This window comes from Acomys russatus, chromosome 4, assembly GCF_903995435.1.
Source record: "Acomys russatus chromosome 4, mAcoRus1.1, whole genome shotgun sequence".
In the NCBI taxonomy this organism is placed as follows: Eukaryota; Metazoa; Chordata; class Mammalia; order Rodentia; family Muridae; genus Acomys; species Acomys russatus.
The window spans coordinates 85,218,736-85,232,355 of record NC_067140.1 but is presented as its reverse complement, the minus strand read 5'-3'; the positions used below and the strand labels follow the sequence as shown (position 1 = coordinate 85,232,355).

At 46.4% G+C, this 13,620-nt stretch overlaps 1 protein-coding gene across 1 annotated transcript; it reads right to left on the bottom strand.

The window, feature by feature from the left end:
• Positions 1-3,497: 3,497 nt before the first annotated feature.
• On the bottom strand, positions 3,498-12,529 carry LOC127188298 (cystatin-F). The gene is made up of 4 exons (XM_051144799.1): positions 12,407-12,529; positions 6,021-6,193; positions 4,485-4,601; positions 3,498-3,859 (listed from the first exon to the last, which is right to left on the bottom strand). The coding sequence occupies exons 1-4, from the start codon at positions 12,471-12,473 to the stop codon at positions 3,782-3,784; spliced, it is 435 nt and encodes a 144-aa protein (XP_051000756.1). The 5' UTR covers positions 12,474-12,529; the 3' UTR covers positions 3,498-3,781.
• Between the last annotated feature and the right edge of the window lie 1,091 nt (positions 12,530-13,620).

The following is a 13,620-nucleotide window of genomic DNA, read 5'->3' as shown; positions in this document are numbered from 1 at the left end:
TGCCAGTGCAGGTGTGTTGGGGTCATATTATTGGGGGTGGCGTGGAAGTGCCAGTGCAGGTGTGTTGAGGCTGCTGGCAGGAGTCATGTAAGCTGAAACTTGTTCTCAGGGGCCATGTGGTACATGTGAGAATACCTGGATTCCTGGTATTCCTCCACAGTAAAGGGTTGCCTTCCCTCTACAAGCCCCTTTTCATGTCAGAGGGTGTCCTATTTCAGACTCCTATTTCAGTGGCCAAGAGGATTTCACTGGACTTCTTTCTGTGACTACCTCGTCCACTGGAATTGGGTGACCCAGCGAGTCTGTATCTGCACAGGGGTGCTTTGGACATGCCCTTTTTATGGCTTGATTCCTCACTTTCAGACCGACAGATGTGAGCAGCGACCTGTTGATGTAATGTGTGCTAATGTGATAAGCTCAGAGTTGCTTATTTCTTGGCAAGTATGTTTATACACTGGTCTTAATTTTGATAATAATAAAAATAATATTAAATACACTTTTCTGGTGGTTACTCCTTTTGATGAAATGGCCCAGGAATTTCTTCTCTACTTTAATTATTGTATTTTTCTGCTTTAATTACTTAACAGTGTCAGCATACTTGGAAAGAGTATTGTTTTAGGGCTAAACAGCCATCCAGTTTGTTTATAAGTGAATCTAGGGGCCCTCTTAGGGCACCCAGGGTTCTCGGGTGGTATCTCCCAGTTTTGATTCATCCCAGATATGTCGTTGGCCTTCTCCTTTGTTTGTATCTTATGCTGTTGGCACCTTTTATCCCCCCTCCTCCTTGGGTGTGAAAATGCTGAAAATTGTGTTTCTGGAAGTGTTTGAAGAAACTTGACAGAAACAATAGTTTGAATAGTTAATGATATAAACATTGAAAAAGAGTCAATAGCTGAGCTAAATGAAAACCATTGACCCTCTCCTCCCCACACTGCTCATGTTCAGTTGGAAAAGCAGCTGAGTTTGAATTGTCTTTCCTAATCTTGTGTCACCTCCTTGGGACTGGCTTTATAGAAATACAGCAACAGTAGATTTGTGGTCAGATGGGCTTCAGACCAGTGAATGCAACCCCTGTTTCATCAGCTAAACAACTGTCAATATTGTCTATGGAACTTAATAGGAAAGAAAATTGAGCAGTCTTCTAAATAGTGTTACTAGCAGTGATATGCCCCATTCATCAGGTGTGCATGAGTAGCTAGCAGTGCAAATGCATCTGTAGAACTCTACATATCCTAGTCTTATAAATTGACTCAGTTTTTTGAGAAGAGAGTTTTGCCTTTAGAGCAAGATTCTCACTAGTGAAGTTATTTATTTTTTATTTTTTAAATTTAATTCACTTTTACTTTTTTACATTTTTTAGCAAAGGACTCTTGATTTTGACTGAGCTGTTGCTTTCAGCTCCCAAGTGTCATTTTCTGTGTTTATCTGGTAACTTGGCTTGGTGAAGTGCTAAAGGGGTTGTCTTAAATGGCATGCTTTTCTTGTAAGCATAAAGGGAATGTTCTTTATTATGAGTTATTAATATGCTTATAATATTAATCAAATAATTAATAATTTGCCTTGATTCTATTTCAAAACTTCTAGGACCAAGTTTTTGCTTGACAGTGTAATGAAGTACCTTTTGAGGTTTGTATGAGCAGTGTCCTTACAGAGTGGTTATATATAATTTTGAGAGCTTTTCACATAGACTGTCTTACTATCTTTTTGAGACATGATCTTGCTGTGTTGTACAGGACTGTCTCGGATACCTGGCACCTGGGCTCAAGCCATTCTTTTACTTCAGCTCCTGGGTAGCTAGAACTATGTATATCGTGCCCAGCTTGCGTATGTTGGCTTAGTGATGTAGAGATGAATGGTCTTGTATGGATGGTGACTGCTTAGTGTCACAGCCAGTAGATGACTGAGCTGGTGTCCTTGTTGTAATAAATGAGAAATGTTCTGTAAGGCTGGACAGGAGGCAAATGGCCTTATCAAGGCTTTTGAGGCAGTGGCTGTTGCAGTTTGCAAGTCACAGGGCTGGGCCATGACCTTGGTGGCACAGCAGTATCTTTTAAAATGCCTGAGAGGGTATATGGTGGCCTGGGTAACAGTGGTGTGAGGAGTTCTCATGGGCAGTGGAGAGAATGATGTTTTTATGGGACAGTAACTGTAGCCAGCTTACATGCCAGCTGCAAGGGTTGCGAACCTGAACAGAAGCAGATATCTGAAGCAAGCAGTAATGGAGCTGGCACCATGTACCTACCTGGTGAGGATATGTGCAATGGTATGGCTGGAGGAAGCTCGAGAGCATCAGAGTTGAGCTCTGTAAAGTTCTGGATGGCTAAGGGGAGACAGGTAGGCCAGAACTTGATGCTTTCTCATTGATAACATAGGAAAACCATGACATGGGACGCTTCACATACTGTTTTATTATGGACATCACAGCTGCCTCCTAAAGGCTCCGGCTGTACACCCTGTGACTCTCTACTTGGTTATATTGGGGTCTAGGGCCATTCTCAAGAATTGGCATAAATTGCCAAGTGAAGTTGGTGTCTTGTGACATTGCTGCTATCACTGTCCCTAAATTAAAATAGTCAGGACAAAAATTAAAGGGAATTTGAAGGACACCAAGGCAGATCACTGTGCTGTCCTGTAGTGAGGGTTAAAGCAGTTACATTGCCGTGCGCATTGGGTGCAGATCTGTTTTCCTTACTTGTTATCAAGTCTATAATGCTTTCAGGTGCCCACATCTTTTTGCTTTGCATTCTTAGTTTAAGGAGAGCTCAAAGAAGAAGTTCAGTGAGTGGCCCCTCTGTCCACCCTGGGGCTCCTTGGTACTACTCAGTCACGGCTCCCTCAGAATGAAGGCTGTGAGACCTGGTGGCCAGCTCATTCTGAGTTTACCCTCTGCTCCACCTCATGTGTCTTCCAGCTCAAGTTGCATTGCTGTGTTTCCCAAGTTCCCAGTGCTCTGAAGCCCTTGGTTGCCATGTCATTCTTCTAGGTACCCGCACCCCCACCTCACAGCCCTTCCACAGCCCTTCATCCAGGCTCCAGCTATGCTCTGTCTCACAGTGGGTGGCTTTGAGGGGTGTGACCCTACCCTGTGTGTTGAGTACTCCTAAACTGTTAGCCTTCATGGCTGTTCCTTCAGAAATGCTTCCAGAGTTCTCTGCTCTCTGTGGGTGCTGCTACCCTGTTGATGCCAAGGTCTGGGCCAGTTGCTTAGGGCTTCAGCACACGTATGCTTGCAGTTTATCACTACATGAAGCCTTCTTAGGTTTTATGGAAACAAACTAAATTTACCAGGTCACCTACTTTCCTGGCTTCCAGTAAAGGGTGGCACACACGGTATTGCTTTTAGATGATCAGCTTTTTACTTAACGATAAGCCATCCCCATCAGTAGTGGTCTCAACAGATGTTAAGAGTAGACAAGAGATGGATCCAGAATCTGCTCATGCAGTCAGGTATCAAGAAGCCTCCCACAGGACCACCTTGTTGACTGTATCTACCCTGCTCTAGTAATGCCATCAAAGGGCGCTCTCTGTGCCCACATCCTGAATCAAGGTGTGCAGCACCAGAAGAATTAATTTTAGAAGAAAATATGAAGACCATTAATTTGGCCAGGAGGGCACCATATTCTCCTATTCCAGCCACCTCATGACCCACTGGCGCTTCTGTCTGGTCACTGGTAAGAGGCCCCTGAGGATCTGAGACGGCCAGGCTGGGGTGGAAAGTAAGGAGTGGAGAGCACATGAGTATATATTTATCACAGCCGAGGTCTTGCTGAAGAAGCAGAAGTCAGTGGCAGCGGAGAACAGGCACCTCGAAACTGTGGAGCCAGGGGATGACCCAGACTTCAGAGTAGCAGTGTAGAATCTGAAACAAAAAAGGGCTCAGCTTAGGACCCCAGCTGCCAAAGAGAACCTGCCAGCCAGAACAGTTCTCTTAGTACTCCTTGTGCATGCCAGGCAACTGGGAGCTGTGTGAAAGTGTTTACATGTGCACGTATTCTCCCCTTACCCATCACCAACTTTTATTTTGAAAATCCTCAAATCTACTAAAAATTGGAATGATTCAAGAGTATGTACTTCTCATATATGACTAGGACATGTTAAAGTTTCCCACAAAGCTTTTGCTTCTTTTCTGTAGAGAGATCATATGTAGTAATATGGCACATGTCATATTTTATAACATGCTCTAGATATGTACGTGTTGTATATGATTTCTGAATCATTTGAAAACTTTTCCTGCTGGAGTCTCCTTATCCCAAATTCACAGAATTCTCTGCAAAGAGGCCTCAGGAAGTGAAAAGTCAGGTAGTTTAGGTCATGTGAGGAGTGGGAGGATACCTCCTTTCACCCCTTGAGAGAGTGCCTGCCCCCTGCTGCCATGTGTTCATGATCAGGAGGGACTATATCCTTGTGTGTGAGGTGTGGTCAGTGAAGGGACTGCAGCTGGGTGCAGAGAGCCAGGACTCAGTAGTCAGGTTCTTCTGCCTTACCTGCTTCAAGGCAGGGTTGGTTTGGAAGTCACAGTTGTCCAGATGAGGATGCACGGTCTTCCTGCATGTGGTTCTGCCGATTTCCACCTCCAGCATATATTTCAGGCCTTTCACGACCTGAGGAAACCAAAGGCCCAAGAACTAGATTACTTGGCATAAGATGCAAGGGAGTCACTGCCTCCCTGAGTGATGAGGCGTGCCTTAAAGCAGGTAAAGAGAGTGCTGAGAAGCTGGGCACTGGGGAGGCAAGCTATGGATGAGCAAAACTAGACTTCAGCTATTTCTCTTCCTTGCCTGCTGGTCGTGCTTCATGGTTCCTTTAAGTAGCTATTTTTTGCCCAGAACTTTGCATTCTGGAGAAATACCAGGGTGGGTTTGCCGCAGCCACAGGTAAAGACAGACAGCCCTCTCCCTCTTATCTGTCATCTTACTTCAACCTACCAGACAGCCCCCATTAACCCTCAGAGGTGTTTAAATGGATGTTAAGCTTGCTGATGTCTGTATTGCTTGTTGGCGTACATGGTATCTGCTGGCTTCTCCACTCTTAAAGGGAGCAGATTTATTTTGAGTTTCAAAATAGCCCTTCTCTACTCAGATATAGTCATGACTTAGTTCTTTTTCCTTGTTGGTGGTTTCTGTATAGTTCGAAAGCTGCTCAACTTTTAGTCCCAGTATTAACCAAATAGCATGTACAGAGGGATAATGCTCATTCTCCTCATGGGGACCTTGGACACTCAGGCCCAGATATCTGACTGTCTGAGGCTGGTCCTTAGAGTGCGGATAGTGCCACATACCAGAGTGTGCCTGAAGCATCCTTTCTCAAAGAACATTACACTCTTAAAGAGTTTATAGTTGCCAAAAGACTATAGAAGCCACCCTGGCCCTGTTGTCCAGAACAAATGTCAATTCTGTAAAACCACCATCCTCAGAGCAGGGCCTTTCAGTAGCCCTTTCCCTCTAGGCTCCAGCACACACTGCACATCTTCTGAAGCCAGCTTCACATGTTAGCAGAGTGCTGTGTATGTTAACACATGTTCTTGGTATCCTCTGAGGTTCCCTGGGAAGGAAACTTCTGAGTGAATATAATCACTCACCAGAAGTCTGGCTTTGGATGGTGACCTTGAATAGGCTGGAGGAAGAGCAGGTTTGTAGGTGTGAGAAGGGAGTGGGCCCAGTTCTAGGAGGAAAATGAATGGATCCAGTGGAAAATAGTGCAGTGGCTTTGTGGACTGTGGATGAGGGATAATGACAGCATATGACCCAGACCCTGGCCGCTGGCAGGGCAGCTCTGATTGGTACTGATGTGCTCTCTCTGTCAGCCTCAGTATACCAATTCCTTACTATCACTAATGGGCTCTGGCCAGAGGTTCGGTGGTTTTACTAAGAAAAGGTCCCAGGCTGTCATGCTCAGCTTTGGGTGACACTGGTCTCGGCTATGGCACAACTCCTTCTGCTCCAGTGTTGTAGGCAATGGGTTATGTGGCCCAGCTCCCCAGCACTGTTATGAAGTGTCAACTATTGGTCCTAGCTCCGTACCTGTACCAGGGCTTTGCTGACATGGGACTCTTTGAACAAGAAGATGTCATTTGTGCAGTTGTTGAACTTTTCCACACTGTGCCTGGCTGCCTTAAGCACTCCTGGGTTATTGGTCTTTATTGTTTTGGGGAATCCTGGCTTCACAATGGAGTTCAAGACTTTGGAGCAAAAATCTGAAGAAACAAACAACAACAAAAAAAAATCAGACAAAAACATTGATGTCAGTGGAATACTGGGTCATTGGGTCATGCTTCATCCCCTGGTGGTACCCAGTTCTCTGAGCTATGTGATCCTAGCCTCTCTTCCACCTTCACTTGTTCACTCCACCACCTGAGTGTGTGCATCCTCATTATGCTCTTGGAGTTGAGAACATATGCCATGGCTTGTATAGTAGTATAGTTCCTGTCACCTAGTGCCTACATGGCCTTTTTTTAGAACCCAGAGTTATTCTCAACATAAGGCCCCAGGCAGCAGAACTCCAGACAGGAAATGTGTAGAATTTGTCCAGACTGGTCTTCAAGGCTGGCTATTCTCTCACATCTTGTTAGAACAGCCTGAGTCCATGTCTGCTCAGGGACACTTTAAACACCACCCGTGACTCTGCCACTCTTGTACACTGGCTCCTGAGGTACTTGTACACAGATCTTCTTGGAACGTCTCCATCCCTCTCTGGGCTCTGACATTTATTCCTTCTCTGGAGTCCTCAAAATTAAACTATCTGCAACTGGTAAAGACCACACCCCCTCAGAGCCCACACAAGGCAAACAGTCAGCTACTGTGAACAATCTAAAGCAGCTCCATACCCAACACCTGGGATTCACTCCTGCTGAGTGAATGTTAGCCCTTGAGTTTTGGATCCAGGGCCTGGTATGCTGTGGGTGTGAGAGGGTGGTCAGGTGGTTTCTATCTACATCTGTTTTTTCTGTACCGAGGAGTCCATATTTGTGTGTAAATAATTAAAGGGCTTGGGGCTAGCTGATCCTGAAGACCCACCTCACTGGAGACTCTGATCCAGTCACTTCCTTGGTCGGCTCATTCATAGGACCAGTTCCTAGTGTCCCAGAGGCCAGAGTGGATTGGGAGTTTTAGTTTTTTCAAAAACTCAGTTATGTTATGTAACTATGTTTTGTTTTAATCCCAGGTGTTGGGTATGGAGCTGCTTTAGATTGTTCACAGTAGCTGACTGTTTGCCTTGTGTGGGCTCTGAGGGGGTGTGGTCTTTACCAGTTGCAGATAGTTTAATTCTGGGGACTCCAGAGAAGTAATAAATGTCAGAGCCCAGAGAGGGATGGAGACGTTCCAAGGAAGAAGGGTGCTGCTGCTCCCCTCTGCTGCGCCTGGTTGCTGCGGCTTGACAAGACGTTGGAGTTATCCTGACTACGAAGATTGGGCTTGACCCAAGGCACCTGATGAGCCTAATCAGCAGGAAGTAGCCTAAAGAGAACTACGCCCTCTCTCCCCGCTAACCTTCCTCTCCTCCCTGGTCTTGGGGTGTTAGAAGGAATTGGGGTAGATTATGGAGGTAGAGAGATAAGAACCTCAATAAAACAGATAAAAAACACACGCTAACACGAAGGTGGCTGAAGTGAGGATTGCAGGGCTCAGCCAGGTGTATGCATTTGGTCCCTTGGCTTTAGAGTCTGGACTTTAGTATTAGGAAAACATAAGAATCAGTGAACCAGTTGGCTCCATACAGTGGCTTGTAGTTCTTAATGTCTTGAATTTGGGTTTCTCTTATTTTTAACTTTTCTTCAATGGCAAGGATGAGCTGCATATGGGAAAAAAAATAAAGGCAAGGTTATAGAGAGTTTTGGGTGACTGATCAGGCAGCACACTGTCATTTTCTCATTTTGGAAGCTGATAACCTGCACTTCCTGTCTACTCCGGTAATTAATTTTATTCCTTCTCAAGTCTCTGATGAGTTTGAAGACCAGATAGTTTAGTTTTACAATTAAGCTTAGTTGTTTAGGGGTTAAGCTGTTTTTAGGTCTAGATAGATGTTTTAAGTTGATAAAGATGAGATATGATAGATATTGATTTACATTCAGAATTTTAGACTCATTAAGATAGGAAAGATGTTTTTTTCAAGGTTGCCAAATACAAATAGCCAAAACACTGTGAATGTAACATGTAATTTCTGATCATTTCATGGTTCTTGCTGTATGTGGCTTATCGTATATGTGTGTAATAATATAAATGCATATGTAAAAAGAAAAAAGTACCATATATACATATATATATATAGAATGCAATGGAAAAAGAAATAGAAAAAAAAAAAAAAAAGGCTAGTGAGATGCTGAGCCTGATGACCTATGTTTGATCCTGGTGGAAAGAGAATAAACTCTCAAGCTGTTCTTTTACCTCCATAGTTGTCCACATGTGCCCATGTGTGTAAATAAATAAGTGTAGTAAATCAAAATGCAGTGAAAATGAAAAGCTCAAGGCTCCGGGGGGGCGGGGATGGGATAGTCTTTTATACTGTGTTGATGACTATCTAGACTGGACACGAAGATAGGGTGCTGGCTGGTGTGGCTGGGTTCTTATTTCAACTCTAGATCCCAAATTTCCTTTGGGGACAAGATGCTCCATATCCCAGTGACTGGGTCATGGAGGCCCAAGGAAAATGGAGGAAGAAATAACTTTTACCTTGAACTGGGGGTTGAGAACTAATACTATAGGTAGAAGACACCTCAGAACCAGAAGGCAGGAAGGTTTGGGTCCTACTAGAAGGCTTCTGTGAGAGCTTGTGGGGAAGGTCTTAGGATCTGGGGCTTAATGAGGAGTAAGGCTTTATATTAAATATGCTCTTTAAAGCAGGCCGTCTGTCCCTGTGGCCTCTAGAATTGTGATACCCAGGTTGGGTGCTTAGGCCTGTTGGCACATCTGGACCCTGTTCCAGCATGGGAACCAGATATGAGAGGTGGAGGTGGCTCAGGCCAGGAGGGAGGCCTTCCCTGCATGGCAGTCATCTAGCAGAGAACCTCAGCTGAAGCAGTAGAGAAGGCTAGTCTCATTGCTTACTGGAGCCGGCATGAGGGGAACCAGGGCAACAGACAAGCATTATCTAGAGTCCACTGCAGCCCACTACAGGTGTCATGTAGGCCAAGGAAAAGCTGTGGTCATTGGGACACAGGACTTTGGGGCATCCCATCTTCTCTTAGTGAAGAGAGCCATCAGTGTCTGACTAAGCAGGGTCTCTCCTGGCAAAGGGCTCCCAAGCTACAGCCACAAGATCCAGTTACAGATTATAGTTGCTCCCAGTCTTGCTATGCATGATCTCAGCGTGCTGCTAGTGTTTTTGTCCAGTAGGACTTTGGGACTTGGTGTGGTCTGTAGATCTCTTCAAGCTGGGTCTTGCCCAGTGTCCTCTGGACTGTTTGAGCACGTGCTCCAGCCCTTTATGATGTTCCCACAGAAGCAGAGAATTCTGAGGACTGGAAAAGTAATGGGGGCAAATGCCAGGCTCTGCCCAGCTTCAGGTGAGGCCCTTGTACTCTGTACCTCCTAGGGCCCCTCACCTCCACCAGAAAAATCCCTTAAGTCTGTGTCTTTGCCATGAGCTCTATAGGTTTTGAGGCCCAGAGCTGTGAGGGTGGGTGGGCTTCGTTGAGGCAGTATTGTCACCTCATATGTACAGATGCTGATACTTCCAGGATTAACTCTGTCTTTACCAACTGGGACACGCCAAGTGTTAGAATCTCAGCTGATCTCGGGGGCTGGAGAGATGGCTCAGTGGTTAAGAGCACTGACTGCTTTTCCGGAGGTCCTGAGTTCAATTCCCAGCAACCACATGTTGGCTCACAACTATCTATAATGTGATCTAATGTGCACTGTATACATAATAATAAATAAATAAATCTTAAAAAAAAAAAAGAATCTCAGCTGATCTAATCAGCTGTGCTGACTTTGGCAAGCTGCTTAACCCTTCTGAGTATCCATGTCCCACCTGTAAATGGGGATGATGATGACACTGACTTCTCATGGTAAGAATAAATGAACCAGTTCATATGGAGCAATACTGTCAGTATTATCCAGTACCAAAGCAGGTGTAATATGGCCACAGCAAGGCTCTCTGAGGACTTCATTAGAAATCTTGGCATACTGGCTAGGCCAGTGGTCCTCTCAGGCCTAGACCCAACCTGCGCCAGCTTCTAGAGCCTTCTGTGGGAATCCATTATACCCAGGCCTAGTTATGCTCCTGGCCCTTGCTATGAGGAACAGGTGCGGCAGGTTTCTTGCCTAAGCAAACAAGCCTCCTCTGCAAGCCCTGCAGGAGTGGGGCAGGGGGTGAGGCAGAGGGTAACCGCCAGCAGGGGACTTTGTTGAGAAAGAAGACTTCCCATTCTCACAACAGCAAAGAGGCAGAGACAAGGAATGTGGCAATTTCCTAAATTCTGAAGACTGGGGATACTGCTCTCGGTGCATGTAGGTATGGGCAGTTTCACTCCTAGGGAGAGTGAAGCCATATGCTCAGATCAGACACATTCAGTATCCCTGTAGGAAAGGGTGTATGTGTGTGTGTGTGTGTGTGTGTGTGTGTGTGTGTGTGTGTGTGTGTGTGTGTGTGTGTGTGTGTGTGTGTGTACACGTACGTATGTACGTACACACCATCAGGGACCCAGGTTCCCTGTGAGTACCTCATCTTGGAGCTGAGGCCCTTACTGGAATCATCAGGCAGGGTGGTACCCCAGTGTGTAGACGTGGGGTTTGTTATAACAGAACAAGGGCCTGACTATAGGCTTGCAAGCAAGGGTGAGCACTGTTGTGTGGGTGTCATCACTGAGTCACTTCACTAAGACAGGAACAGCTATTGGCCATTTCAAAGGGCAGGATGAAGGAAGTTCAAGAGCCATCAGCTAAGTTGGGAGGTGGTGATGCACACCTTTAATCCAACACTGAGGAGGCAGAGGCAGGCAGCTTTTTGTGAGTTCAAGGCCAGCCGGGTCTACAAAGTGAGTTCCAGGACAGCTAGAGCTACACAGAGAAACCCTGTCTTGACACCTCCCTCCAAAAATCACCTAGTGGGGGCCTGTGTTCTCAGGTTTCTGTGTGAAGGTGGTGCAGAGAGGCACCTGAAAGGGGTGGCCTAGGGAAGCTGCTGAGGACAGGAGGAATGGGGAGGACGCCTTTCAGCCCACACACTATCAGGAAGGTAACAGTACAGACAAGGAACTGGCAGTCCTCTGATATCTCCCCCAGTGGTGTTAACTATCATGCAGTTAATGTTTTCATTTTGTTCAGTTAGGCCCCAGAGAAGACAAGAACGACATCTTCAAAACACTGAGTACAAAAAAGTGAAACAAACCCCATGGCTGGTGAGACAGACAGCACCAGTGCTCTCCCTTGATCTCTCGCATAGGCTAAGAGGGCTTTGCAGCATGAACACCCAGCTTCTGCCTAAGGTTTTCTCTCGACAACTGGGATAAAAGGACAGGAGGAATGCCAGGAAAGGCCTAGCAAGCACTAGTGTTCTCAGGGAGCAGAACAGTGGGAGGCAGGGTCTGTGGCCTGACTTAGGCTCAATGCTGCCTCTTTCTCTTACCAGTTAACTACCATTGCGAACCACTCCCTGAGCTGCTATGCTCATCCCTCTATCAGAGCAGAAGCTGCCCTCTCTGTGTCCTTGTCCTTTCTCCATAGCGCCCAATCACAGCATCCTCATCAGGTCTTGGATTCTGAGGCTGTGCCTTCTGACAATACTGCTCACTTCTTGGTATCTGGTTTTCTGTGAAGGGAGATCCCATGTCCTTGGCGTTTTTTGGGTATTATTTTCTTTCACTGTGCCTCCCTGAACACTCTGCCGTGGTAACCTGTGACCAGACCCAGCCTCTTTAAAGGAGGAAGAGTGACAAAAGCCTTATGCCTAAATGCTGTCTTCATCTGGTGGGAAATAGTTATCAGTTTTCTTGTTTGCTAGAGGCAGGGCCGTCAAACTATCTATGTGCTGAATCTGCTTGCTGGGGCAGAAATCATCCAGCTTTCTGTAGGGAAACAGACATTCATGGCTGGTGGCTAGCACGTCAGATAACTTTCCAACACAGGCCATCTCCACCCTTCACTGGCCACCAATATGCTGACTGTGGGAAGGATGAGTATCTTATTGGGGTCACAGGCAGGAAAGTAAAGCTGTCAGATATTGGCTGCTTGACTGAGATCTTTCAACCTATCCCCGTGGCTACTGTCATGTGTAATCCCTGATGTCTGCTCTGCTTGGAAGTAGCTGCTACCAGGATCCAGAGCCCCTTGCCAGGGTCCGCCCCCCCCCCCCCCAAAGCTCCAAGAGTCTCCTGGGAAAGATGCAAGACTAGCAGGCCAGGACCTCCATGCCTCTACTACCACATGACAGGACAGCACCCTGGGATGGGGCCAGATGACCCTTCTCTTACCTGGGGAGTGTGCCCCATGGATGTTGGAAGTTAGGCAGCAGAGGGCAAGCAGAATGGCCAGCCACATGGTTGTGTGTAGTATGTAGTGGGCCAAGGCTGACAGAAAAGAAGTGCTCGGCAGGTAGAAAGCCCCAGGACCAGGGCACAGTGGGATAGCTCTGGTGGGGCGTGGTTTCTTGCTGAATCATTTTAACCAGAAGCGCTTCATCTCCAGGACTTGGGGCCACAAGAACAACCACTTCCTTTGAAGAACTTTCCAAGCTGTGATCATTTGCAGGGGGAGGAGGAAGAGAAGTGAGACCAATGAGCAAAGCACCCTCCCCCCTGCGCAGGGCGAGCGGCAGTTTTCTACCACAGATAGAAGATACTGATGTGAGGAATCTAGGGGACTTTCAGAAGAAGAGTCACTTGACTCTTCTCTAAATTTATAGCCTCCCTCACCCTCTCCATCCTAGCATTCTGAGTAGTCCTCCTCAAGAGACAAGAAATCCTGCTGCCCCTGGTGTGAGTGATTATCTCATCTGCAGGAAAGCTAGTCATACTTTTCAAAGTTCCTGGGTAGGAGCATCGGCACGTGACTTTTGCACCTCAAACAGAAGCCCAGCACTGTGTGAGCCAACAGTGGTCTCAAAGCCATCAAAGGAGAGGAAACTGTGTGGACAGAGGTCTTATTTTGGTCGTGCTTCTATTTCCTGCCCAGCCCATGGTTTGGAGCGGGTACCTGTAGCCAGCTACTTGAATCTGAATCTAGGCTTTGCTTCATAACTCCGGCTGCCATTACAGGAACAAACTCTTGTGCCTCAGTTACTTCTGGGAAACTGGTGAAACATTGGAGCTTCTTTAGGGCAGGAGTAGAGCAATCTCTACTGGTTTCAGTGTGGGGAGGTGTATTCACCTTTTAGAAATAGCATAGAAAAGTAGTGTGCAAGAATGCCTTGGTCTCGCTTGCCCCTGAAGGTGACACATGGTCCTCCCAGGCTGCCTGACATACAGATATAATCAGATCCTCGGGGCTTGAGGAGATCTGCTCCAGGTGAATTCTGCTGGGTCCTACTGGTTTCAAAAGAGGGCAGACAGGGTCTGTGGGACATGCAGAAGTTTGTAACCTGAGGTCCTAATAAGTTTTTGGGTGCTTTGAGGTTTATTGTTTGAATAGTTTGGTATTTTGTGCTGTGCATGGCAGGGTGTATTCAGTAAGTGGTGGTTGTTATGAC

Bases quoted from the DNA above. Each gene is read 5' to 3' on its own strand.
- LOC127188298 (XM_051144799.1), bottom strand. From the start codon at position 12,473: ATGTGGCTGGCCATTCTGCTTGCCCTCTGCTGCCTAACTTCCAACATC. The intron at 4,602-6,020 runs GTACGGAGCTAG...TGGTTTCCTCAG, and splicing joins TCAGCAAAGCCCTGGTACAG to GTCGTGAAAGGCCTGAAATA. The intron at 3,860-4,484 runs GTAAGGCAGAAG...TTTTTGTTTCAG, and splicing joins CCAACCCTGCCTTGAAGCAG to ATTCTACACTGCTACTCTGA.